This window comes from Lonchura striata, chromosome 1, assembly GCF_050655825.1.
Source record: "Lonchura striata isolate lonStrDom1 chromosome 1, ASM5065582v1, whole genome shotgun sequence".
In the NCBI taxonomy this organism is placed as follows: Eukaryota; Metazoa; Chordata; class Aves; order Passeriformes; family Estrildidae; genus Lonchura; species Lonchura striata.
The window spans coordinates 92,984,627-93,008,531 of NC_140703.1; the positions used below are offsets into that span (position 1 = coordinate 92,984,627).

The following is a 23,905-nucleotide window of genomic DNA, read 5'->3' on the forward strand; positions in this document are numbered from 1 at the left end:
CTTTGCCGGTGCCGGCTCCCGCCGAGCCGCAGGCCGGCCGGGGCCGCGCCCGCGGCACCTGAGCGCGATGGCCGCTCCCGGCGCCGCTCCCCCGGCAGGCCGGGCACACGGCGGGGCACAAGGGGAGAACACAAGGAGATAAGTGGAGCTCGGGGGCGACCGGCCCGGCTCCTTTTCCCTCATGGCGGCGGAGGGACGGGAGAAAAGAGGCGGGCGGCGCTCCGGCAGCGACGCTCACCTGAGGGACGGAGGAAGGCCCGCAGCGGCGGGGCGGGCAGGGCGGGATCGCCGGGCGGCGAGCGCGGGTGTCAGTGGGCGGCGGCCGCTGGCGGAGGGCACCGAGGAGCCCCGTCCCTGCGGCCGCCCCTCGCCCCGCGCCGGTGCCGAGCGCCGGGGCGGCGCCTCGGAGCGCGGCTGGGCGGGACCCGCGCTCCGAGCGCCGCCTCGCGGCCGGAGCGTCACCGCGGCTTCTCGGCGCACGCCGGGAGTTGTAGTCGGAGCCGCGGCCCCGCAGCTGCCCCAGCGCCGCCGCGGCCGCCGCCGCTCCCCCCGGCAGCGCTGCGGGCCCCGCACCGCGACCCCGCGCTCCGCCTCTGCGGCCCGGGCCCGGAGCGCTCCCCGGCGGGAGGCGGCGCGGGCGGGCCGGTGCGCGCCTGCGCGGGAGGCGGCGCCGGGCGGTGAAGTTGGTGGGAGCGCCGGTGATAAAATGGTAGGTTGTGCGAGCTCGGGGGGGAGGGGAGGCGGTGAAACCGTGGAGGGGAAGCCTCGAGCAGCCCCCAGGCACCCCCCGGGCTGCGAGCTGAGCGCCCCCGCGCCTCTCGCCGCGCCGAGTCCCGTTACCCTGCCCGGGGAGGCGCCGGGCGAGGGGGACGAGAGGCGCGGGGACGGGGACGCGCACCCCCCGTGCGGAGTCGCGCTCCCGCCGCCTCCTCCGCCGGGCCGGGAGCGGGGAAGGTCACCGGGGGCGCGGGGGAAGGGAGGGGGCCGGGCCCCGCCGCGGGTATTTCGAGCGCAGACAGCCGGCGCAGCGCGTACCTTTCCCTTTTTTGGGATTGGGGCTGGCGGGGCAGGTCACCGGAGCTGCGAGTCCCTCGCTCCCGCCGGCCCCTTCCCCGCCGCGGGACGCGGCAGGTGCAGCCGGAGGCGGTGGGAAAGGTGCGGTACAAGTTCCCTTGCTGGGTCGGGGTGGTGGGGTCGGCCGGGGCTCTTTTGGGAAGGAAGGGCTCTCCTGGTGCCTCTGCAGCACCTTCAGCGCTTCCCTGGGGTGTGCGGTGCGGTGTCATTAGCGCTGGGAGAGGGCTCCAGGAGCGTGGCTGAGCTGTGCCTGGGTGCGAGGTGCGCATCCCTGCTCGGTGCCGCCAGCGAGGGGCCGCGCTGGGGCCGGGAGCTCCCGAGCCGCCGCGGCGCCGGGGAGGTGCGCGGTGCCGCTCCCGCCGCAGGGCACCGGCCGCGGGTGAGCGGCGGGAGCCGTGCTACGTGGCAGGGCAGTGGGCTGCAGAGACGTGTGTGTTTCTTATCGCTTCAAATAATTCAGTGGTTCATTTCGCTAGAAATGAAGCTAGAAAATACCCGTAAACGCCTGGCGTTAACTAAGGTTGAAGGAGGACGTGGGGTTTGCTTTGGCGTTGTTGGCAGATAACTCTGTTTTAAAGTGGTTATCGCTAAGTTTGTTGCCCAGAAGTTGTTTATGTAACTAAGGAAGATCTAGGTGCAGAGACTCCCTTAGCTAGACCTTCATGAAAATTTGGAGGCAGGCTGGAGCTTGAAGCCAAAGGATTATTAGTTATTTACTTGCCAAAGTATGTGGTAGTTGTATTTTGCACCTTTTTCCTCCCACTGTAGACATTTCTTGTGTAAAAAGAAACCCAGCATGTTACTTCTTACATTAAATTGAAAAATTCTGTATGAAAGACCAAAATCCTTATCTTGTTTACATGATGTGTTTCTTGTCTTGGGACCATCTATAGTCAAGATGTCCATATGGGTACAAGAGATAAAAATTAAGCAGAAAGATGGTTCCATGTTTACTGCTTACTGGATCAGGATTCAGTTCTCTTTTAAGAGACCTGTAAATTTTCCATTATGCCTGATTTGAGATGTAGTGGGGAATTTATACAAATTTCTTAGCTTAATTGTTGGCCCAGAACATGTGCGAAATATGGTTTAACAAAATTGGAAGGTACAGAATATAATAAAAAACAGAGTTTGACTTAAGCTATCTCCTTCTGCTTCCAACTTCATGTAAAGAATAATGTTGAAATATGTTACTAGCAAATTTTCTCCCTGTAAAATACTCATTCCTACCTCTTGGGTGTTCCAGAAGTTTAGGGGTATTGTCTCCATGTGGTTGTTTTAATTGAGAGAAGCATCATATTAATTCTTGTAGACCACTGCAACAGGCTTTTTTGTTGTTTAGTGGGTTAGTAGTATAAACATATTTTTCAAAGTTAAAGTTTTAGATCACATTTACAGCAATCTTACAGTTTCATTGTAACATTCAGCAGTCTCCAATATGCCCACTTCATCTATTTTATTTTTGCCTTATGTCTTCTGTTGGCAGTGTTTTATAACATAATTATATGAGAAATGCTTCTGCCTATTTCAGCGGATGACTGATTAAACTTTGCATTGTTAATTGTTGCTAAGAAAATATTAGGAAAACTCTTGGATTCTTTTTTCTCCATGTATGGGCTTACACAGAATTTGAGCATCTGTAAGTTGCACATTTTTAATTTCTCTTTTTTATAACCACTAGGCATATCTTTCAGAAGATAACCATATTGTAATATGACGAAACTTGTGTTTACTGCTGTTACAGAACAGAAAAAACGTCAGCATATGTGAGCAATAAAGCAGAAATACAAGTTTGTTACTGACAGAATATGTGCTGCTAAAAATGTATGTATAGATGCTGTCATTTCAATTTTCAGAAGAAAATGCTGTCTATTTAACTGCAGAAGAACAAGGCTTTGTCTTCCTGTAATTCTGAAGTGAAAGTGGTCATCAACAAGAAAACTAAAACCTTTAAAAGATAGGCATTAGTACTAGAATGCTGAAACAAACTTCTGGATTAGCTTCATTGGCTTTCCTGCTTCTTTTGCATCCCAAAGCATAAACTTAAATCGTCCCAGAAGGACAAGGTCCGCCAGTTTATGGCATTTACCCAGGCTGGTGAAAGGACTGCTATATACTGCTTAACACAGAATGAATGGAAACTAGAAGTGGCAACAGACAACTACTTCCAGAATCCAGACTTGTACTACAAAGAATCCATGAAAAATTCAGTAGACAAGAAGAAATTAGAACAATTATATAATCGATACAAAGGTAAGGTTTCGTTTTCTGGGGAGTTTTTGGTTGGTCGGTTTGGGTTTGTTGTTGTGGATTTTGTTTTGGTTTTTTCTAAATTATGTTGTTTGAGAAGTTTTTCTTCTTTTCCTTCTACCATTTCTAAGGAGTCTTAAGTATAGCTTGCTAGCTTTTGCTTCTCACTGTGTGTTTATAGTAATAAGTGTGAAAAAAAGGTTTTAAATGCTCTTAATGATCTGTATACAACTTCTGTAGAGATTTCTGTAGACTTTAAAAATAGGAAATTAAACTTCCAGTGAGGAAAAAGTGCCAGCTGTCAAATACTGTAGCAAAGTTTATTATGCAACTTATGTGATTTTTTTTTTTGTCAATAGCTGCTCTTGAATGTGTACGATGGTCTTTCCATGGCAGAATAATACATATTGTTCTTACGCTAATATCTGGGGGAATTCATTCTATTCAGAGACAATAATATTTCTGTACATTGAAATCAAAAATGTTTCAGATAACATTACAGATAGGAGTGTGACAAAACAGATAAGAAAACTCAAGAACTAGAAACTACATCCTTATTTAATTCCTTCATGCTGGCAAATTACAGAAAAAGTGATGTGCCTTTTCAGAGATGTTTGGAGGAAAAACCCACAGAAAAGTGGATCAAAGGCAGAATTGTTTCTTTTCCAAGTTTCATTTTACATCATTGTTAAAAAGAACAACACCAAAAAAGTAGGGATTTAAATATAAGAAATTAATCCAAGTGACAGTGCTTGCTGAGCTGGAGCCATCTGACATGGGTGTGCATTGTTCATGTTGGAGCAGTGCAGTCTGGAATCATTGCTAGCTCCTGGTGGAATCCATACATCTCATGTTTGAAAACATGAACTCCTAACCACTACTCAACTATGATTTTATGTACTTTTCTAATTCAAATATATGGCATGCTTTGTGTACACTTCATCCTTTTTTTATGTTACTGTTTCCAACATTTTTGTTCTTCTTTACATAATCTGTTCTATTTTAAGTCTAGGAATTCTTTAGTACTTCATTATTAGATGGTAATGAATTATGTAGGGACAAAGAGGCAGCAATGCTATAGTATTTCTTTGTAAATACAAAAACCCAGAGACAAAACTAAGAGAACCATGTTTTGGTTTATGTTTTGGCCTATGTGTATGTTTAAATATATATGTGTGTATATATAGCATATACATACATCTGAATCTTTTGTTTGCTCCTTGAATGTCAGTCTTGGAAATTGCTGGGTTAAAAATATATTCAAATTCATAAATGCTGTTAAAACTATGTAAAATGGAAGAAGATTATAATGAATGTTATTTGTTATGTATAAATTTCTAGCAGTAGCAAACTGCACCATCTGACTTTTGTGGCAGCAAGTCTAGCCAGTTTATGTCAGTGTTTTAGTTAGCAGCACACCTTTGCAGTACTGGCACTTAAACACTGTAGGTGTAAACATTAAAAACTTTCACAAGATTTGACAGAAGACTGCAAAGACTGCAAACCAGAAAAAGTTGCAAACCAATTTTCTGTAAGTTTAGAATACTTAATCTGTTTACTGATTCTCTTTTAAAAATACCTAGACTTCAAGTGAAAACATTTGTGAAGGTTATGAAAAAATTACCTGTATGATGAAGCACATCAGAGCCGTCAGATGATTATTTATTAATATGTTTTGTAAATAATTTTAATTCCCGTATTTGTATTTTGAACTGCAGACCCACAAGATGAAAATAAAATTGGCATTGATGGGATTCAGCAGTTCTGTGATGATTTAAGCCTGGACCCAGCCAGTATCAGTGTTCTGGTTGTGGCATGGAAATTCAGGGCAGCTACACAGTGTGAATTCAGTAAAAAGGAATTTATTGATGGCATGACAGAGTTGGGGTAAGTATCTATTTCTGCACAGTTTATAAAGTAAGGCCGGAACCGTGTTTCTGTTCAAAACATTTTCACTTAAATTGTGGGAAGCTTTAAAAAGCTGTTGAGGCTAGTGCCAAGCTTAACAGGTGCAAAATGCCTGTAGTGTCTCATCTTCCTTGAATTGGTGCTTTACTGCAAAGCCTTAGGGGGGAAGCAAAACAATTTCTACCTGTACAGCAAGGGAGTCAGATGATTCATGTATCTTTTTATGTAGTTCATAGTAAGCATATGCATATTTGTGTTAAGGATTTGAGTTGGACCTCCTGCTGTTAAAAACAGAAAGTCACTGGAGGTGTATGAAAGGTAAAAAATGTCAGTGTTGAACCAGGAAAGAAGTAAGAAAACAGAAAAGAGCCTTCAGTTCTTTCCCTTTACCTTGCTACCAGCAAATGGACCCATCTTTCTTTTTGTCCATTTTACCACCCATACTTTCCTCTCTTTCATATTAGATACTTCATTTGTACAAAATATCTATGGGGAATTGAAAAAAACATGAGGATATTGGTAGTAGAAAAGATTGGTCGAACTGTGATGAAACTGTTAAAAAATTCCTTTCTGGGTTATGGAGCTGTTCTGGATAATAAGCTTTGAACATTGTCTCTGCTTACCAGTAAAGTCAAGCATATATCACCATAAAATTAGTATTTTGTATATAACTTTTCATTGCAAGAGGAGCAGCATTTCTAATATGTAGAGATGTCAAATGACTCTTTTTAACAGATTGCATTAAATGGGGGATAGGTACAGTTTATTACTTGTTCCTATTTTTTGTAGCTAAGCAATTTAATTTGATCTTAGAATGGCACCTTAATCAATACATTTCTAAGATCAACTTTTAAGAAATGTGATGGTTGTTTTTTGAGCAGAGATTGTAGCAGTCTGATGTTACTGACCCCATCAGTTATTGATTTCTTTTTAAGCTTTCCTTTTTAGGAAATTCTGATGAAATAACTTCTGATACTATCTGAAGTTCACTGCTTTATTTTGTCCTATTGGGTAGCTCTCAGTAGAAATTACAATAATAATTATGATTTTCTAATCATGGATAGAAATTAAGTGCTCATGCTATTATGTTAAAGGTTGCCAGTATTTTTTTTCCATAAAAGTGATTAAAGATCTTTTGCTAAACCACCTGTTCTTGGAACAACAGCTGTTCTTAGGAGCATAATATGACTGTGCCCACTTGCCACAGCACTTACTGAGAATTTGGAATGATTTTGTTATGTACTGGGAGGCACAGTGTCTGTGGTTTTTAGCAATGGAGACAAGTGAGCAGTCAAATGGAAAGACATTCCCCGAGGCTTAGATCACACAGCATCTTTAGGATGCATATGAGAAGTTATATTTATTATCTAGATCAAGTTCCTAGGAGAAGCTCCCAAACTGAGCTTCTCAGTTGAAGACTATTGGCAGAATTCTTTCTTTTTTCCTCCAGGCACTGCTGGAGGCCAGAAAGGTACTTATTTTTATCTGTGCCAGTTAAAACTGCGTTTATGTTTTATGGATCTTGTTATGGTTACTCATCCTTTAATAGAATTTTTCTTGAATCTTTAGAATTAATACAAACATTTAACTAAGGAGGACTTTCAAATACACAGTGTTAGATGTGATAGCTGCCGCTTTTGAAATCTGTTTGCTTCACTTTGAGTTTTTAGGTACAAGTCAAGATATTGATAACGGTCTTGTAAACCTTGAATATTCATTTGTCAGCTTAGGTGTTTTCACTGAAAATGCTTTGGTGGTGTTATTCACATGTGTTTCTGTTAGAATTTCAGTAACTGGATTCTGTCTTAGCTTACCTGTGCCAAGCTGTTAAATAGTTTGCCAGCCCTCAGGCTATCATTCAAGGCTTATTTTGTTCCTTAGTTTTATTCTCAAGTGTTCTATGATGGGGAGAGAATGACTGAAAATACTTCATTTAGCTGGAAAGTGCTCAAATGTTAAGATGAACTGTAAAAAACGTAGTGTGCAGCTCTTTACTCAGGAGAGCAGGGAACAAGCAATGTCTATCTAGATTAAAGCAAAACCACATACTTGTGTTACAACATCTGTCTCAGGAAGAAGTAACAGAATTCAGTGAGGGTTGGATGTTCTTTAAGAATAGAATAGCATCTGTTCAGAAATTCATCAAGAGATAGAAAAGAAGTTAAACCACTAAATCCTGTTTGGATTGTGTACCTAATGGATGCCTGTACATAATGTTCCACTTAAAATTCTTTAGTAAAGGCACGAGCATTTATGTTTTTCAGAATGCTATCCACAAAGATAATATCTTTTGTCTTAACCACTGTTTTGTTTTGCTCTTAAACTAAACCATAAAAAGGTGGGGGGAAAGTAGGAAGAAATTTTAAATATATGTAAATAATGTAATCTCTTTTGAACAGGTGTGACACCACAGAAAAGCTAAAAGCCCTATTGCCAAGGTTGGAACAAGAGCTAAAGGATCCAGCAAAGTTCAAAGATTTTTATCAGTTTACTTTTAACTTTGCTAAAAATCCCGGACAAAAAGGTCTAGGTAAGTAGAAGAAAAATGAGAAAATGTCTGCAGTCAGTGAAGTCTTCCAAATGTTTTCAGTGCTACAATGTTATCATTGGCAATTGTTTAGTAAACTCATTATTGATTTCTTTCACCGACTTCTCTTTCTCATCTTCTTTCATTTAATCTCTTCTTAATGTCCCCTTGGTACAGATAATTTAATGGGGTTCTCTGCCAGCATTGACATTCTCTCACCTCTTGTCAAATGAAGTTCCTGCAGTTCTTTGAGACCTGTCAATTTTTTTTTTTTAATGCTGAGCTAGTGAGCTGTGTGTTAAGAACTGCTGAAACAACATGTCCATATCAGCTCAGGAAGAGGGATAAAATGGGGCAAAAGTTACTGTTCTCCTTAAAAATTTTAGTTTTAACTCAGTTTTTATGTAAAGTTCAGAAAAAGGGTATTATGGACTTGATTTAAAACTGGTGAGTAAAAATAGGCATTGTTTATATAGCATTAAACTATTATTCCTTGTAAAGTTTGAGCTTTATCCCAGTCCATGCCTTGTGTTGCTGGAGTAAAACTGATACATCATTTGAATTCCACTTTTTTTCTTCAAATCAAAAATACCTAGTTTTTTAATAGATGAAAATACTAATAAAATGAAGTCTACTCTTTTCAAATGTATGTCCACTTTCAGAAGATCCTGTATAGGAAGGAATTAATGTTTTGTATGTAGAATAGCACTGTACCATCATCCCTGTTCCTTCTCCTGTGTGTGAGAGATTTGTTGGTTTTTATAGTGTTTTGGGTTTTTTGGTTTTTTTTTAGCACAGCCATTGTCTAAGTTGCTTGGAAAGTTGATAAATGTTTTTTTCAAGAACTGTTAGAAGAGCAGAATATAAATTTAGACCTCAACCATGTGTGTCTGTCCCACACTCTTTACTTTGAATAATCTCTCTTGTGTTTCCTGGTGTAGGTTTTTTTTTTAACAATGGACAATGTTTAGCCAGTTTATATTTTATTCTTCTTTTTTTTTCAGCAGTTCTATTTTTCATTTCATCTGTCACTCTCTTGTGGCTTACGTGCCACTTTTACTGACATGACAATGAAGTCTTGTAGTGACTCTGTGAGGTTGGTTAGGATTCTAGTCCCTTAGCTAGTCTTCATTAACAAGGCTTAGTACTCTCAAATTGCAGGAAAGGTAAGTCAGTTACAACTGAAGTTGGGATTTATGGGATACCTATAGAAGTATTACAAATAGCTTCCTGTTTTCATTGTTCATTGCAACATGAAACTCATGAACTTGGGCAGTACACTGCAAAAGCTTTTTAACTAAGCCTGTGTGAAGAGTTGAGGCAGCTCAGCCCAGATTTGGAACTGTGGGAATTGACATCAGCCATGTCCAAAGTCTGTTTCTGTCTTACTTAGTTCAGAGCCTTTACTTTGATTAAGTCCAAATAGTTAAACAGAATGAATAATTAGATTTGTTACTGTCTGATCTCGTAGAAATCTGTGCCTAGCTCTGTCTAGGTCATCTTACAGTGATGATCTCTCCTTCTTCCCCACATGCACATTAGATGACAGTCAGTCACTGTAGGATGCTGCTTAGCTCCTGCCCAAGCTGCTTGCCTTAAAGTCTTTCTGGTAAATTGTAACTGGGAGGCCTGTAAGTTTATGTCAAGTAAAGGATAAAGTGAATGGTTTGAATTAATGAAGTGGAAATAATCTAGGAATTCTCTGTTAAATTTCAGTTGCAGGATATTTTAATGTAATTTTTCTAGTGTCTGAAGTATTCAGTGCTTTTTCTTATTATGCTGGGAGCTTCAATCACCAAGTCTGGTAATTGTACTCGTTGGTTAGAGGGCTGATCTGTAGGCTAAAAGTGTGTTGGATTCTTGGATATCCACATGACCTGCAAATGTGCCTATTTGAAAACTGACCAAGTTTGACATAGTGCCAGTGACAAATGAGGAATTCATATTCTTAGCAGATTAATTACATCTTCTTTTATAAAAGGTTTCTATTAACAAACTCTTTCTGTTGGGTCCTTCAGGCTAAGCACTAGGGCATCCTTTTTTTTTTTTTAAAGCAATAACTCTTAATAACTAACTGGAGCTTACCAGAAATTTGTCTGCCTATCTGTGATAGGCAGACTGACTTATGCAATTATTTTTCATTATGCAATTTTTTTCTTGTTTGTTATCTTAGATATTGAAACCATAAGAAATGAGTGAAAAATCTTTAAAATGTTCAAGCAGCAATGCTTAGGTTAGGAGTCATGTTCACTGCTCCATCATTTCAGATTACTTTTTTTTTTTTAAATCTGTGTCTGCCATTTTAAGAAGTGATGTGCAGGAGTTATTACTTTATTGTTCCCTCGCCTCTGAAAAACACCAGGAAATAATGATTTATGGGTTCCTTATTAATACGCCAGGTGGTCTTTAAATTTAAAAGGTAGATAAATACTTACACAGTGTAGAGAAATACTTATATAGTGTATTCCCTTACGTTAGACAGGGTCACTATCTACCAACACCAATTCTTGCTCATGCTTTTCTAACCAAATGCTCTGTGGTATGCTACAATATATACTAAATTGCCTTTTCAGTTTCAATACATATTAATAAGATTGGAGGTTTGATTTGTACTGGTCCTCTGGCTGAACAAGCTTGAAAGCTATTGCCTTCACAAAATGCAGTCTTAAATTTTTGATGTCAGGTTTCATACATCTTTGTCCATGTTTGCTTAAACCTATTGTTAGTTTGTTTTTTTTTTTTCTAGCATATAAGTTAAATCTCTGTTTCTGAATTTTCCAGTTTAATACTTTAACCAGCCAAAGTAAGTATACAGAATACATTTTGTTAGAGTGAGTGACAACTTCTTGCAAAGTTGTGATGATGTATGTATCTTCACTTTGTCTCTGGACTGAGTAAAACCAACTACCCTGATAAATTTTCCAGTATCAGCTCTCTGATACTGAAATTTCATCTTCCAACTCTAATTTCCTTTGCAGTCAAATTGATCTAATATTCTCTTGTCATGTAATACCCAAACAAGCCAGATAACCTTCCATGTTAAGTATTTTGCTTATTGTTTTGCATCCTTTTGAGTTTGTTTGATACTGTTTGCAGTCTGTTTTACTATTTTCTGCAGCACTGCAGTGTACCCAGTTGAATCTGTTTCTGATCTGATATTTCTGCAGTTGATTACTCCCTTTAGCACTGTGACTTTGCAGTTCTTTAATGAAATCTTTCTTGCTTACTTCATGTGATTTTTCCAATTTGTCCAAATAATTTTGAATCATAATCCTGTCTTCTGTTGTGTTAGACTTTTTTCAGGTTTTGTCTAAGTTGCAGATTTAACAAAAGTTTTCTTTTTTGTATCATCTGAGTTACTTAAGTATTGGTTAGTGTTAGATGCAGGACTGACCTGCCTGGGTGAGTTACCTTCTCCCAGTTTGACAGGGAATGCCTGAGATTCTTCCAGAACTTCTTTGACTTTTGTGAGGCTTCAAACATGGTCGGAAACATTTTGAGATTGCTTCAGCATACTGAGATGAATTTCACTGTATATGGCTTCACTTTGGGCAGCAGTGCTTGAAGACTGAATTTCTAAAAGTTTTTTCTGAAATAACTGCCAGTTTTCACTGAATCTTTTTTGCTTGGAGCACATCTTGGGAAAAAATCTCTGAGTATCCCAGACTTTCTGGAGTTATTATCAGCAGGACACAGTATCTTTTATCACACCAGCTGCCATTTGTAAGATGGGGAGTGCGAAGGCACAGAAGCCCGTCTTAGATATTTTGGTTATAGTAGAATTTTGATGATACCTGACAGAGCTGTCTTCATAATTCAGAGGGGATTTTGATCCAGGAAAATGGTCTTGGAGTGTAGGAGTGTGCATGTAATTTTGTGTTTTATTAATTTTTTGACTAGCCTGTATTCTCTTGCTTTTAAATTTCTTTTTCTTCTCCACTTCCCTTCAAAACCAATGCAAGAAATGCTGCCATTATGTAGATGGGAAGAATCCTCTCCAATAAACTAAGTTACATCTGTTCTGTCATGCCCTAAAATAGACGCAGAATTCAGTACACTGATACTCATTCCTAGAAATAGGACTGCCTTTTATAGGAGTCTCTTTTCCACAGTTCATGTGGTGACAGTAGGGAATTTTTATTTCTCCTTGTATCTGCAGGGCTTCTGTCACTGTGGATTCTTCCAACTCGAATGTTTGCATTTACTTCTGTTAGCTCAGTATTACCAGGTAGAGTGCTCCAACCTGGGCACATGCTGTTTAAAGTAGTAGCAGTCCCCCAGGGTGATATCTTGTGTAAGGAACGAGATGCAGAAGGCAAAAGCTCAGTGCATAGGATCTGCCATGATGATCTTGAAGCAGAAAATGATGTTCTGATTAATGTTACTAAGCACCCAACTGTTGAGTGTCTTTCAAATACATCTGAATAGATTTGATCATTATCCAAGAAGACAATGGATGCGTCTAACTGTTAAGACTGTGACTCTGTAAGTGGTGGACAGAATTAAGGAAGAAAAAAGGGCAAAGTTTCAGCACGGCAGTGCCATCTCAATGGCTGCATGTTGGATGTGGAGTACCTAGTATTTAGTTATATTAAACTTGATTTTCACTTTGTCTTTATGTTTTGTAGGTGCAGTTTATCGAGTTATCTGGTTTGCAGATTTTAAAAATAATTATTATGGATATCTGTGATTCTGTCTTTAATCTGCTTTCTCATGTTCTTTCTACTGTATATAGTACAATAAATCTTACATTTTTTCATGGTGCAGAGTTGGAGAAGTTTATCTTGCATTCTAGTCCCCAAGTTCTGCTTTTCTACTGCAGTCTGAGTGAAATTTTGTATCCTAGCTCTTGTTGGTAAGTGTATTAAAGATTAGGATTATAGGTCTTGTTGTGTTGTCTACAGAGCAGTTCAGATAGTTCCGATTTCTAAGGGCACTTTCAAAACAAGGCCTTAGCTCTATCTCTTTTTTTTTTTTTTTTTTTTTTTTTGTTTGTTTGTTGGGTTTTTTTTGAACCTGATACTTGCTTTGATTCTCTTACTGGGTCTCCCTTTGAGCCCCAAAGAGACATGCTCAGGAGTTTGCTACAGTTTGTTTCAGCCCCAGGAAGGAGCTTAATGCATTCTTTCATGGTCTTCACCTTCCAACATGGAGACAAAAAGCCGATTGGGTCCTTCATCACTTCTTTGTGATCCCTTCGTCTGCTTGCTGGCTCAATAGGTTGTGCTTCCTTCTCTCTGCCAGTTGCCTGGGATCAAGCAAGAGATGAAAGATGAGGAGGGCATTCAGACTTGAATCAAATATTACCTCAAGACCAGAAGAATGACTATCTTTGCATCCGGTATGTGGACTTCGAGGAGGTTTCCTCTCCTATAAGCAGATGAGTATAATGTACTCTTTTTAATTGAAGCAACATCAGCTTTGGCTTTTGTCATAACAATATCTCAATATTCTTTGAAGAGATCTTTAGACATTAGGGAAGGATATTTTTTCTTTCTATTTTGTTTTCTTTTTTCACTCCTGCCCTCCCCCCCAGGCTTGTTATCAAGATGTCTTTCCCCTTTCAATGAACAATTACATTCATAGGCAATTTGAAGAAGTGAGTGCATGGAAGAAGTGAGGTCTATAAATGAATTTTATATTTATTTTGTAAGAGGTCTGTAAATGCTGTATTTTAGGTGATCCAGTGACCTTGGTTTGTGTGTATGGTTCTTGCTTTATTTTTGTTCACATTTTCCATGTTGAAAATGCCAGCAGTTTAAGGGAAACTTAGTACAGAAAAGGTGCTTTGATCAGTAGGAGGGTGGCATAACTGCCAGTTCTACTAATACCTCACTGATTCTCTTATTCATGTTTGGGAAATGCATATCCAGTCAACTCTGTCACCTGTTTTTGTGTATCTGAATGGTACATGGAGAGATTTGCAGAGGCAAAAGGATTTTTGAACTGGCCACAATCAGGCTCGTTAGGCTGTACTCAAACTGGTATTCTGACAGCCATCTCCTAAGTCTAACCTGCATTCCAAGCCTGTTTTTGTGCTTAAGGTGATAATAGATAAACATGAAAGGTTCTGCATGGAATCAGGCTGCATCAGCATGGCAGATGCTGAGACAGAGCCAGTGAGCACAGCCAGACCCTGCTGGGTTCCTGCAGGGCCCTCTCTGAAATCCATGTGCTGTGCTTTACCATCCCTCCTGTCCACCACAGGCACTTAAGCCTGACACTGCATTATCTGTCTCCTAGCACAGGGCACTGGGAAGCTCTTTGCTGATGCCCGAGTTTAACCATGATCTGTATTTGTATCAGTCCCCTTAACTTGTTCTTTCCCCTTCTGCCTATCTTCTGTGGGGGAGCTTCCAGTTGCAACTACAGCCTATTTTGCTCTAATCTTTTGGCAATTCAATTAAGTATTTTTGGGTTTAATCCTCGTGGTATATTCTTGTTATTTTGCCGATTAGGAAAGAAGAAACTAATTCTTGTGTCTGTGGTCCTAGCAATTTGTTGGCCAAAGAAGACTCTTAAAAATCATTCAGAAATGAAGAAACAAGGAATTTATTTATTAACTCACTGAACCCTGCAAGTATTCACTTAATGCTTATTGGTCAGGCAGGTATAATAGTCCTGTTGTTGAGACAGGTAGACACCATTGTTCTTACCTGTGCATCAGGTCCAACACAGTGTTGAAAAGTTATATTAGTAATTCAGGTGAATTAGTGATAATATTCTGTCTATTTCAAACATGAGTGCACAAACAGGTCTTGTTGGTAGGGCAGACAGAGCTAGAAAGCTCTGTTTGGCAGAGGATGACAAGTGAGTGCTGCAGTCCCAGAGGGTGGTTTTGGCACAGCAGGTCTAAATGAGCTGCATTTCATGTTCCTCAGAAATCCTGCTCTCCAGCCATTTCCTTGCTATCTGTTGGTTTCTCTTTTTGTTTTCACACCTCCTTAATTTCTAGTGTGCAATGACTTTATTGCCCTGGTCCAAAATCATTACATGAAGAACTTAATTTGATTCTTACTTTTTTCATGCAGCAATCTAATATTTTTTTTTTTAATTTCTTAACAAGGTTCAGTCAAGTCTTAAAAGTAGACACAGGCTGTATTTCTCCTTCTTCATTAATTGTGCTCTTTGTTATCCCTTCAAGCTTTCTGTTCAATCAGGATAGAAGAGGCTAAGGTTTTTTTAAAAGCCTGTTTAGAATGAGGTTTTCATGTTTGAGGATAGGTCATATTGCATGCGAAATACTATTTCTGATTGAGGAAAGCTGATTAAGGGTCTGCATTGCATACAACTCACCAGATACTGATTCTGAAAATATTTTTGGATTGAAAGGAAAGCTCAAATTATATAATGTACAGTATATGATGTAATTCTATGATGTTCTTTAATGATTTAGAAATGTTATGATTTGGATATGAACATGGATGTTAGCAATGAAGTCTTATTTAAACTGATCCTTGTCTAGGTGTTTTCAGAGATCCATGCATCTGTCTTCTGTTTATAAAACTTATATTATTGGTCTGTAATGTGGGTAGTATATATTTTGGTATAAAAAACCCAGCATATTTTATAGTTGTAGTTTGATTCTTATTGTAACGATGCCTTTGTATCTATACAGCATTGAAAGAGATATTCCTAAGACTGCCTGAGGAATTTTTGGTTTGCAAAAGCATCTTCCTGTGGGGATGGAGATCCCTAATGGCATAAGGCCTTTTCTCTTCTTTTTAGTATCTGTCTGTATTAGTGCAGCACTAATTGTAGCAGATCCACAGCAGTACTGTTTATTGATACTACTGTCAGCATGTAGAATTTGAACTCTGTAACTAGGTCTTCCCTTTAAAGCAGAAAAATCTTTTGTTGTCCTGCAGTGCCAAATTTTTTAACCTAGGTAGGGAATTGTCTTCAAACAGAAGTGTAGGCATATCTCCTGAGATTGTGAATATTTTTTTCTCTTGAAGACCTGGTTTGCTCATGTACTTTAAGGTTACATAAACTGGCACCACTACCAAAAGTGATAGTCCCATCTAGTCCCTGTGTTCAAATAACACTTGTGTTAGTTGATGGCTTTGTGGGATTACAGTGAACCAGATGAGAAAGATGGACTTCTTTTTTCCCCTTTTAGCAAATTTTACTTAGATGACAACTTTCCTCCATCTGCCTACTGGAAAGAGCAGCTCCAGTGTGGGCCTGTTTCATGCACTACAGAGCCATATCCTCAGTGGGATATGCATTTTTTGTGTGTTATAACAAATAACTTCTGTGTCTTTGTGCAGGTGAATTCATTGGCAGACACATATACACAGTGTCTCTCAAGTGTCAACTTAAGAGACTATTTCACATGCATTTTGCAATAATCAAGTTCACCTTAACATAATACTGACTTTGACAAAAACCAAGGAAGTGTTCTCTCTTTCACTTTTACCTCTTCTTTTGTGGTACCTTTAATCATCTTGGTTTCCCTACCTGTGCTTTCTTCCTTTTTCCAAGGAATATTTGCATCAGAAGTATAAACTTTTCAACTGTTAAGGTTTTATTCCTCTGAAGTGCATTTGGCTTCAAGTTGTCACAAGATGGAGTTGCAAGGTTTGCTTGGAGAGGTTGAGTCCTCATAAAGAAGCTTGAGTGAGTAGGATCAAAGCCAGTTACTTCACAGTGACATTTAGAAACTATTAAGTTTCTTCTTTTTCATTATTTTTGCTTTTAATTTGGGATAACAGATAAGAATAATTAATCTGCACATCTAAGCAGCAAGTAATGCTATTAATTTCTCTCTTCTACATATTTTTTGTGAAAAATGAGCATGGTGGCATAGGCAGGAGGAGCAAGAGGAAGTTTAGTGGAGCATAATTCAAGTTCTGTACTGAAGAGCACTGTAGGACAAGCACTGGCAGCACTGTGTAGATAGGTAGAGGCATATTGCAGTTCTCTGCATCTTAACTGCTGCACTTCATCCAGGCCCCAGCCCTGTCTGAAGCAGGGACTCTAGGGGCATGGCTGTGTTAAAATCTGGAACATCTCTTTCAGACGTGAAGCTTGATTTCAGGTGCCAGTGTCCTTTGGTTTGTAGTGTGATTTGTACAATTTCAAAAACCACTCTTCCTTCTTGTAGGTGCAGGTCGAGCTTCTGTTTTATGTGCTATCACTGTACTGTCTCTTAAGCTTCATATTCTGTTTGCACTTCATTTATGCTGAAAGCACAAGCTGAAATATTTCTGTGGTTTAGGAAAGGCTGTGCCTTATTTTATGGTTGCTCAGTTGTTACCATGTACCTAGTGCAAGCACCAAAGCCATTAGGTATTGTGAGCTGCTGGGAATGAAAACAGGCCTTCAAGGAAACATCCTTTCTACCCTTAAGCTGCATCTAATGTTGCTTCCGCCTTTCTGCTGGAATATGTGGCAGTGCTGCATCTTCCTTGAACCCAGCTCTCAGATCACTGGTCATGATGCAGAATAAGGCTGATTTCTTGCACTTGTATTTTCAGTACTGGGTGTAAGTGTTTGACTATTGAATGATGCCAGAAGAACAGAATTACTGCTACAGTGGGTTCTGTAGAATCATAATACCACAGATAAATGACTTTTGTCATCTCCTCATGTCCTTACAGTCCCTTCAAAATCAAGTGTGTCCAAAATGTGATAAATTAGGAGGCGTTGACATCTGTGGATTTAAATGTTTGTTTCTATCAACATTTGCTATGTTTGTGCATGTATGTGTATATTTTTTTTTTGTTTTGATTTGCAGAGAGATTTATCATTAAATGCTCTGTTTTTGTAGATTGAAAGTAGCTTTAATCTGGCATTGGCAGATGATGACAAAAATATTTTAATTTTATTGACCTTGATGTTCAATACAAAATCTATACTGTTACTGCTTGTCTTCTACCTTTTGGGTCAGGGAGAGTAGAAAACCAATTCCTTATAGGTTTTTTTAGTGACTTTGAAAGAGTATTATTTATTTGTATTATAATATACTAGATGTAGCATTAATTGTTTTACCAGAAGGGGTTTATTTCTTATAATGTACTGCAATATTTACATGTTGCTTTATCTCTTGCAGATCTAGAAATGGCAATTGCATACTGGAATTTAGTCTTGTCAGGAAGGTTTAAATTTTTAGATCTTTGGAATAAATTTTTGTTGGTAAGTATGTACTTTATTCCTTACTGCCTATCTTATTCTACACTAGTCTGGCTTTTGTTGGCTGTGTACTTCCAATAACAAAAATAGGGGATATCTCTATACTTCCTTCAAAATTTTTCCTTTTTGAAAACTGATACAAAACAGTCTCAAATCAAGCCAAATTGAATCTTCTCTTCATGGTTTTCTAATTTAGAAGAATGCAAAAAGATGCAGCAATGTGTTCTGCTTGCTTAATCCTGTATCCTCCTACTTAGGAAAGTTCCTGAATGAAAGGAAGCCATGATTGTAGATTAAACTGGTGCTGCTGATTCTTAGTGAAAAAATATCACAGCTGTGATTGTTGTCAACCATGTATTTTACCATGCTTGTCCTTTTGTAGTACTAATGCATAAACTCTTTTTTTTTAATCAGTCATACCAAAATGTAATGTTAAGAGACTTCATTTTCAACAAAACTTTTTGCCTGAGTTATTGCATTGATTCATTTTTTAGCTAATAGTAGTGAACTTATCTTGACAATTTTCTTATTATTAGTGCAATTCTGTGGGCAGTGAAATAAAGATGCATAAATTAAACCTTAGAAATTCAAGAATATTATTGTAAAAGACCAGATTCAGTCATCCATGTTTCTTCATTTGCATATCTATATAATGACAAAAAAATGAAGTTACATAATATATAATTTATCTTGATTTTCTTAATTTTATCTTTTTATCTGTAGCTTAGGAGAAATAAAAAGTCTTTCTGCATTTATTTCCCCCAGTGCTTAATAGGGAAGGTGTACACTTTTTGAAATATTTTTCTGTATTTTTTTTTCTAATTTTTTTTGGCAATATGTTTATTTAAATCCTTGAATAATATACCAGTTTCATCAAGAGGGTTTCTGAAAACATTTCGTGTTTTAACTGCCTCAGTACATTTTAAGACATCCAAATTCAGATCTATAGATGTAACTGAAGAAAAATCTTCAAGTTACGACCTGGTATTAAAGTGTGTTACTTTAGAAGAAACATTTAACCTGAATGTTTAGTGAAGAAGAAATACTTAAATTAAAAGATTTCAACCTAAGAAAGAAGCAAGCAGGAAGTCATTCAGATGGATTTATTTTTGTTATTGTTTTTTTTTAAGATAATGAAGGTAAAGAAATGTTCAAAATAGGTGTATTTCTGTACATGTTAATATAAAATACTGCTATGGAATTTGAAAGTAGCTTGGACTGAACAGTACTGTTATTCCTTTGTACAGGAACATCATAAAAGATCAATTCCAAAAGATACTTGGAATCTTTTGTTAGATTTTGGAAATATGATTGCAGATGATATGTCCAACTATGATGAAGAAGGTAAGCAGTACCTGAATATCTTCAAAAATAGGTACAGCAGAATTAAAATACTGCTACAAATGAACAAGAGAACATGTTCTTACCTGGTGTCCTAATATGTTTACCCTTAGAGTTTCAGCTGCCAATACAGTGTCATACTTATTGCCAAAATAGTAGTGATAAAGGAGGTTAACTGGTTTGCTGTAATTTGAAAACAGGGGTAAGGATACAGTCGCACCATAATAGAGCACATTATTTGCATGTGTTATGCTACAGACCTCTGAATGAAATATTTTGTACAAAATTTTTGCTACCCTAAATGCAGTTTACTCTGTTACTAATTCTGTTTTGGAATGTGTGCGGAAATATCCCAAGATATGAATGATATGAAGGTATGAGTGGCTATAATAAGAATGCTGTGGTTTTACAATAAGCTAATGCTTATATTTGTACTGTGGCGTTCTGTGTTTTATATACATTTGGGTTTTCTTAAGAACTGTTGCAGACAGAGGAGATTCAAATGTAGAATTTATTAGTTAGGTGGTTTTTTCCAAGTATTTTATCATGTTAATGTTTGTTAAAGCGAGAGTAGGGCAGAAATGTCAAGATGAGGCAAATCCTTTGTACTTATAGACTGTACCAATTTATTGCTGATGATGGTAGGCTAATTGCTCAATTGCTTGATTTCACTGTAGGAGCGTGGCCTGTTCTAATAGATGATTTTGTGGAGTATGCACGACCAGTAGTCACAGGAGGAAAATATAAAACTTCCTAACCTCAGATTTGTTGATATGGACTAAATGAACTGCAGTGGATAACGAAGATTTGTTAGCTGGTAACTGCACATTGGTGTGGTTTCAGTGCTTGGGATGACATTCTGCAGACAAAACTGAAATTCCTCCTTTCTGCCTAAAGAAAATGATGGTGGACATGTGGACACTTCAAGAACAAACTCAGAAGATCCAAGCTGTTTGTAGGCTATTGGCTTCAATTATTGTACTGGTTGTATCATATAGGATGTAGATTTTGCATGATTTTATACTTTGGAGAAGTTTAACTAGAGGCCATTTTATTAAAGTTTTGACAGCACAGCATGCCATTCAGTTCATAATCCAAAGTGAACACCAGCAGTTACATGAATAAAAATGTATTATATTGTACTTATATTAAAAGCAGTATTTGTGGTATATAAATTAAATCCATAAATAAAACTTATGCAGTATGTTGTATTTTTATAAAAGTTAGTTTTGTGGATCTGTCTTGATACAGAATTGTAAAAAAACCTCAAACAAATGAACATATGCTTTTTTGTTTTTAACTTATTGCCAGAATGTTAAATTTGTATTTTCACATCCTAGATGTATACAGTGATCACATCCAGCCTTTTGCTTTCTCCCAATGAATTTGCATTTTTCTTCTTGAAGTGCTTGGACATGTAACAATGGCATTGCTGAGGACAGGCTGCTGCTCTATGCTGTGTTGCAACTCCAGGTTTTTTTAGTAACCATTTTAAAGCAGACATTAAACCAAAGATGCTTTTATAATTCATGTTTAATTATCATAATTCAGTCTCCAATTATGTATTTTATTTCTTTTAATAAGGAACTGGTGGAATATGGATTTTATTTGTAGCTTGAAACAGATCATAAATTCTAGCTAAATGCAGCATAGTTGTAAATTCATTTCCTGGCACTTCTCACAGAAAATAGATGCAAGTAAGCCCAAAGACTTAACTTGGCTTCCACGGTGGAGAAATAGTTAGGGGTAAGGAGACTTTATATTAATGATTATAAGTATTCATGCCTGTGAATGTATTTATTGTGCATTCAATTATACTTAAGGGGATTAAAAACCAAATCAGTGCAGTTTCGGTGATCTCAAGGCTGGTGAAATTGGACCAGTTTTTCACCAAATCTGAATTCGTTCAGTCACTTGTTTCTCCCCTTTTGCCAGCCACTGATTATGAAGTGCACAGTGGTGTCAGTCTTCTGTTTCTCATCAGTGTCTTCTGTGCACGAAAAAGTTTTACCAGAAACTATTCAGCGTGTCACGGGGCTCTTGCAAATGCTACCTCATCAAAATGAGTTTGTCATAGCCACTGTAAAAGTTTGTTAAAAAGAAGAGTTGCTAGAGAGTATGTACAGCTATGATCAATATATTTTCTGTATTTAAGGCTGAATAGATGCAAGAATTTTGGAGAAAATAGTGCATTAATTTATATAATTTATATATCCGTTTGGATCATTGAAGTGTTGCATGACAGCAGACGCTTTTATTTTGTAGTTGCCAGGGTATAAAAACTGACAATATTCACTTAAACTCTAATATTTAGAGTTTCATATAAGCATTATGTCAACACAACCTGCAAGGACAAATGTACATGCTGCATACAGAGACTGCCTTTGTTCTTCCACTTGCTAGAATTTCAGTTGTGCATGACATTTAAGAAGCAAGATGAGGGAAGATTTCAACAAATTAGTGATTTTTCTCTTAGTAAGAGCCCAGCAAGCAACTTACAAATGCCTTTGAGTGATTTGTTATGCATATTTGGTTTTTTGGGTTTTTTTTGTGAGTGTCAGCCCTGGCCAAACAGCCGCCAGGTGTCAGCGTCTGAGCCTGCTGCTGCCTGGTGCTCCTGTGCAGTTACCCACTGAGGTTATACCAACTCTCTGCTTTCTGACTGCATCTTTTTAGAAGGGCGTTTGTGTACATAACTCCAAGTATTCTACAGAAGTCAGCAGAGAGCTAGAATTAGTTATGCTCTTTTTACTGTGCTTGATTTATGTACACCTCCTCCCCAAAGCAAGCCATTTCTGTATCTGTCCCACAGGCTTTGCAGAATGTGCAACATCTTACAGCATCAAGTGCATTTATCTAGCCAGAAACAATGGAATGCTTGTTACTCGCACAATTGCTACTTAAAATATATAGATAACATGTAACTGACCAGAAGTAGATTAATCTATTGGTATGTGATGTAATTGAAGTTTCATAGCACTAGATCTTGTGAAACATTTGCTCATGATGAGAGCTCCATCAAATCATTCTGATGAACCTTCTACCTTTTAGAATAAATAGGGCATAAAAAATGCATGTGGGTTGAGGGTTTTTTTCCTTGTTAATTAGAGCAAGAAGGAAGGGGTGCTTAGTCTAGGATTCAGTTTGTGTGTTTGTATATATATATATGTATACACGTACACACACATTTAAATCTCATTCCTGGGGAGATCCTTCCTGGGTGACAGTAGAAGACTGAGCAAAATACTCCAGAGATAGTAGTTGATCCTTGTGAGCCAGCTTTTGAGGTTTGCTATGCTTTTCCTTTTTCTTTTATTCTTCCTGGTCCTCTACCCATTTTAAACCACATATGATTTTTACATTCCCATATAAAGTAACACCTTAACACTTGAACAGTAATAAAAAATGCAAATAAGCTCCTTTCACCTTACAAGTTTGTTACATGTTTTAATCATTTGCTGCTGTCCACAGTTTCACTTTACAGGGTACTCTGACTTCCATTTTAAGTAAGCTGATACAGTGGTAACACCTAGGCTACTCAATTTATAATCCTAAATGGTACAGATGTCTTCAAGTTGTTCAGTGCGTACAGTATTACTTCACAGATATGCTGTATGTATTTTTAAACTTGGTGCCAAGTTGTTTGGTTTGAAACTGAGCCATAGGATTTGTACTTGCCAATTCTAAATTTAAATGTAATCTATCATGTGTGTCATGCCAAGGAGAGCAAACCTGCAGGCATCTGCTTATTCAATGCACCTTGGAGATTTGCTGCTGAGTAAGCTGTACATGTGTGTATATTTTTTGGCACTGGAAAAAGGAATAAATGGACTGTCAAAGGATTGAAGTCAGTCATGTGAGATGTCTGTATGGTTCTTGTCAGTTTTCTGCTTTGGAAATCTTGGTCTAGTGGGAGTTTTTTGTTGTTGTTTTCTGGTTCATTTATTAGGTTCTTGTGTTACTACTCCACCAACCAGAAGAAAGTAAGAATGTAACTCACTAATTTTTAAGTGGCCTTAATAAATGTTTGGTTTGGTCATTTGTGTCACCATTAAGCTTTTAAGAGGCTTGACATGTTTAGCTGCAGTATTGTATTCACTGCATGTATCTGCTGGTCACCAGATTCTTCACAATTTGTGTCCTTAGTTTGTGCTGGCAATGGGAGCTGCAATTGCAGTTAAGTGTTGCTCAGTCCTGGCTCTGAGCTCTGTTGGAGAAGCAGCATGCTCAGAAATTTGTGCAAAGACCTTCAGAGTTATGCATTCACCTATCATTAATTCTCTTCTGAAAGTTTAAGTCAAAATAAGTCTGTTGTCCTCTGTCTTCACCCAGCTGCCATCCTTCTCCAGTGCTTTCACCAACCACTGCTTTGGTGTTGCACAGGTCTTGTCCTCCATTTCCTGTGACAGGGAAGCTGCAGGCGTTGATGCTTGATCCATGGCAAGCCTGTTTGTGTCAGCACCAGTAACTTCCCTCAGCTGATGCCAACCAGCATCTCACTCACCAAAAGGAATAGTCCTTCTGAAAAAGTGTCATGTTTTTACAACCACAAACCTGTTCAGCAAAACATGTTTCCTGAACTTTTCGTTATCTGCAGTGTGCTGGGTAGAACTAGGTGGCACACCTCTAAAATTAACTTTTTGGTTCCGAACTGTTGACAGAGGGATC

General features: G+C 38.6%; 2 protein-coding genes across 3 annotated transcripts in view; one reads left to right on the top strand and one right to left on the bottom strand.

The window, feature by feature from the left end:
* The window catches only part of SLC9D1 (solute carrier family 9 member D1), a 33,387-nt gene extending 32,989 nt beyond the window's left edge, over positions 1-398 (bottom strand). For both annotated transcript variants that reach the window (XR_014949778.1, XM_021545556.4), the window contains exon 1: positions 239-398. The gene's annotated coding sequence lies outside the window, so the exon portion shown is untranslated. The remainder of the gene's footprint in view (positions 1-238) is intronic.
* On the top strand, positions 182-23,088 carry DCUN1D2 (defective in cullin neddylation 1 domain containing 2). The gene is made up of 7 exons (XM_021545545.3): positions 182-709; positions 3,111-3,327; positions 5,043-5,211; positions 7,632-7,762; positions 17,817-17,899; positions 19,144-19,240; positions 19,915-23,088. The coding sequence occupies exons 1-7, from the start codon at positions 182-184 to the stop codon at positions 19,992-19,994; spliced, it is 1,305 nt and encodes a 434-aa protein (XP_021401220.2). The 3' UTR covers positions 19,995-23,088.
* Positions 23,089-23,905: the final 817 nt, after the last annotated feature.

Coding starts and splice junctions, on each gene's coding strand:
- DCUN1D2 (XM_021545545.3), top strand. CDS start 182: ATGGCGGCGGAGGGACGGGAGAAAAGAGGCGGGCGGCGCTCCGGCAGC. Junction 5,212..7,631: donor GATGGCATGACAGAGTTGGG/GTAAGTATCTAT, acceptor TCTTTTGAACAG/GTGTGACACCACAGAAAAGC. Junction 7,763..17,816: donor TCCCGGACAAAAAGGTCTAG/GTAAGTAGAAGA, acceptor TATCTCTTGCAG/ATCTAGAAATGGCAATTGCA.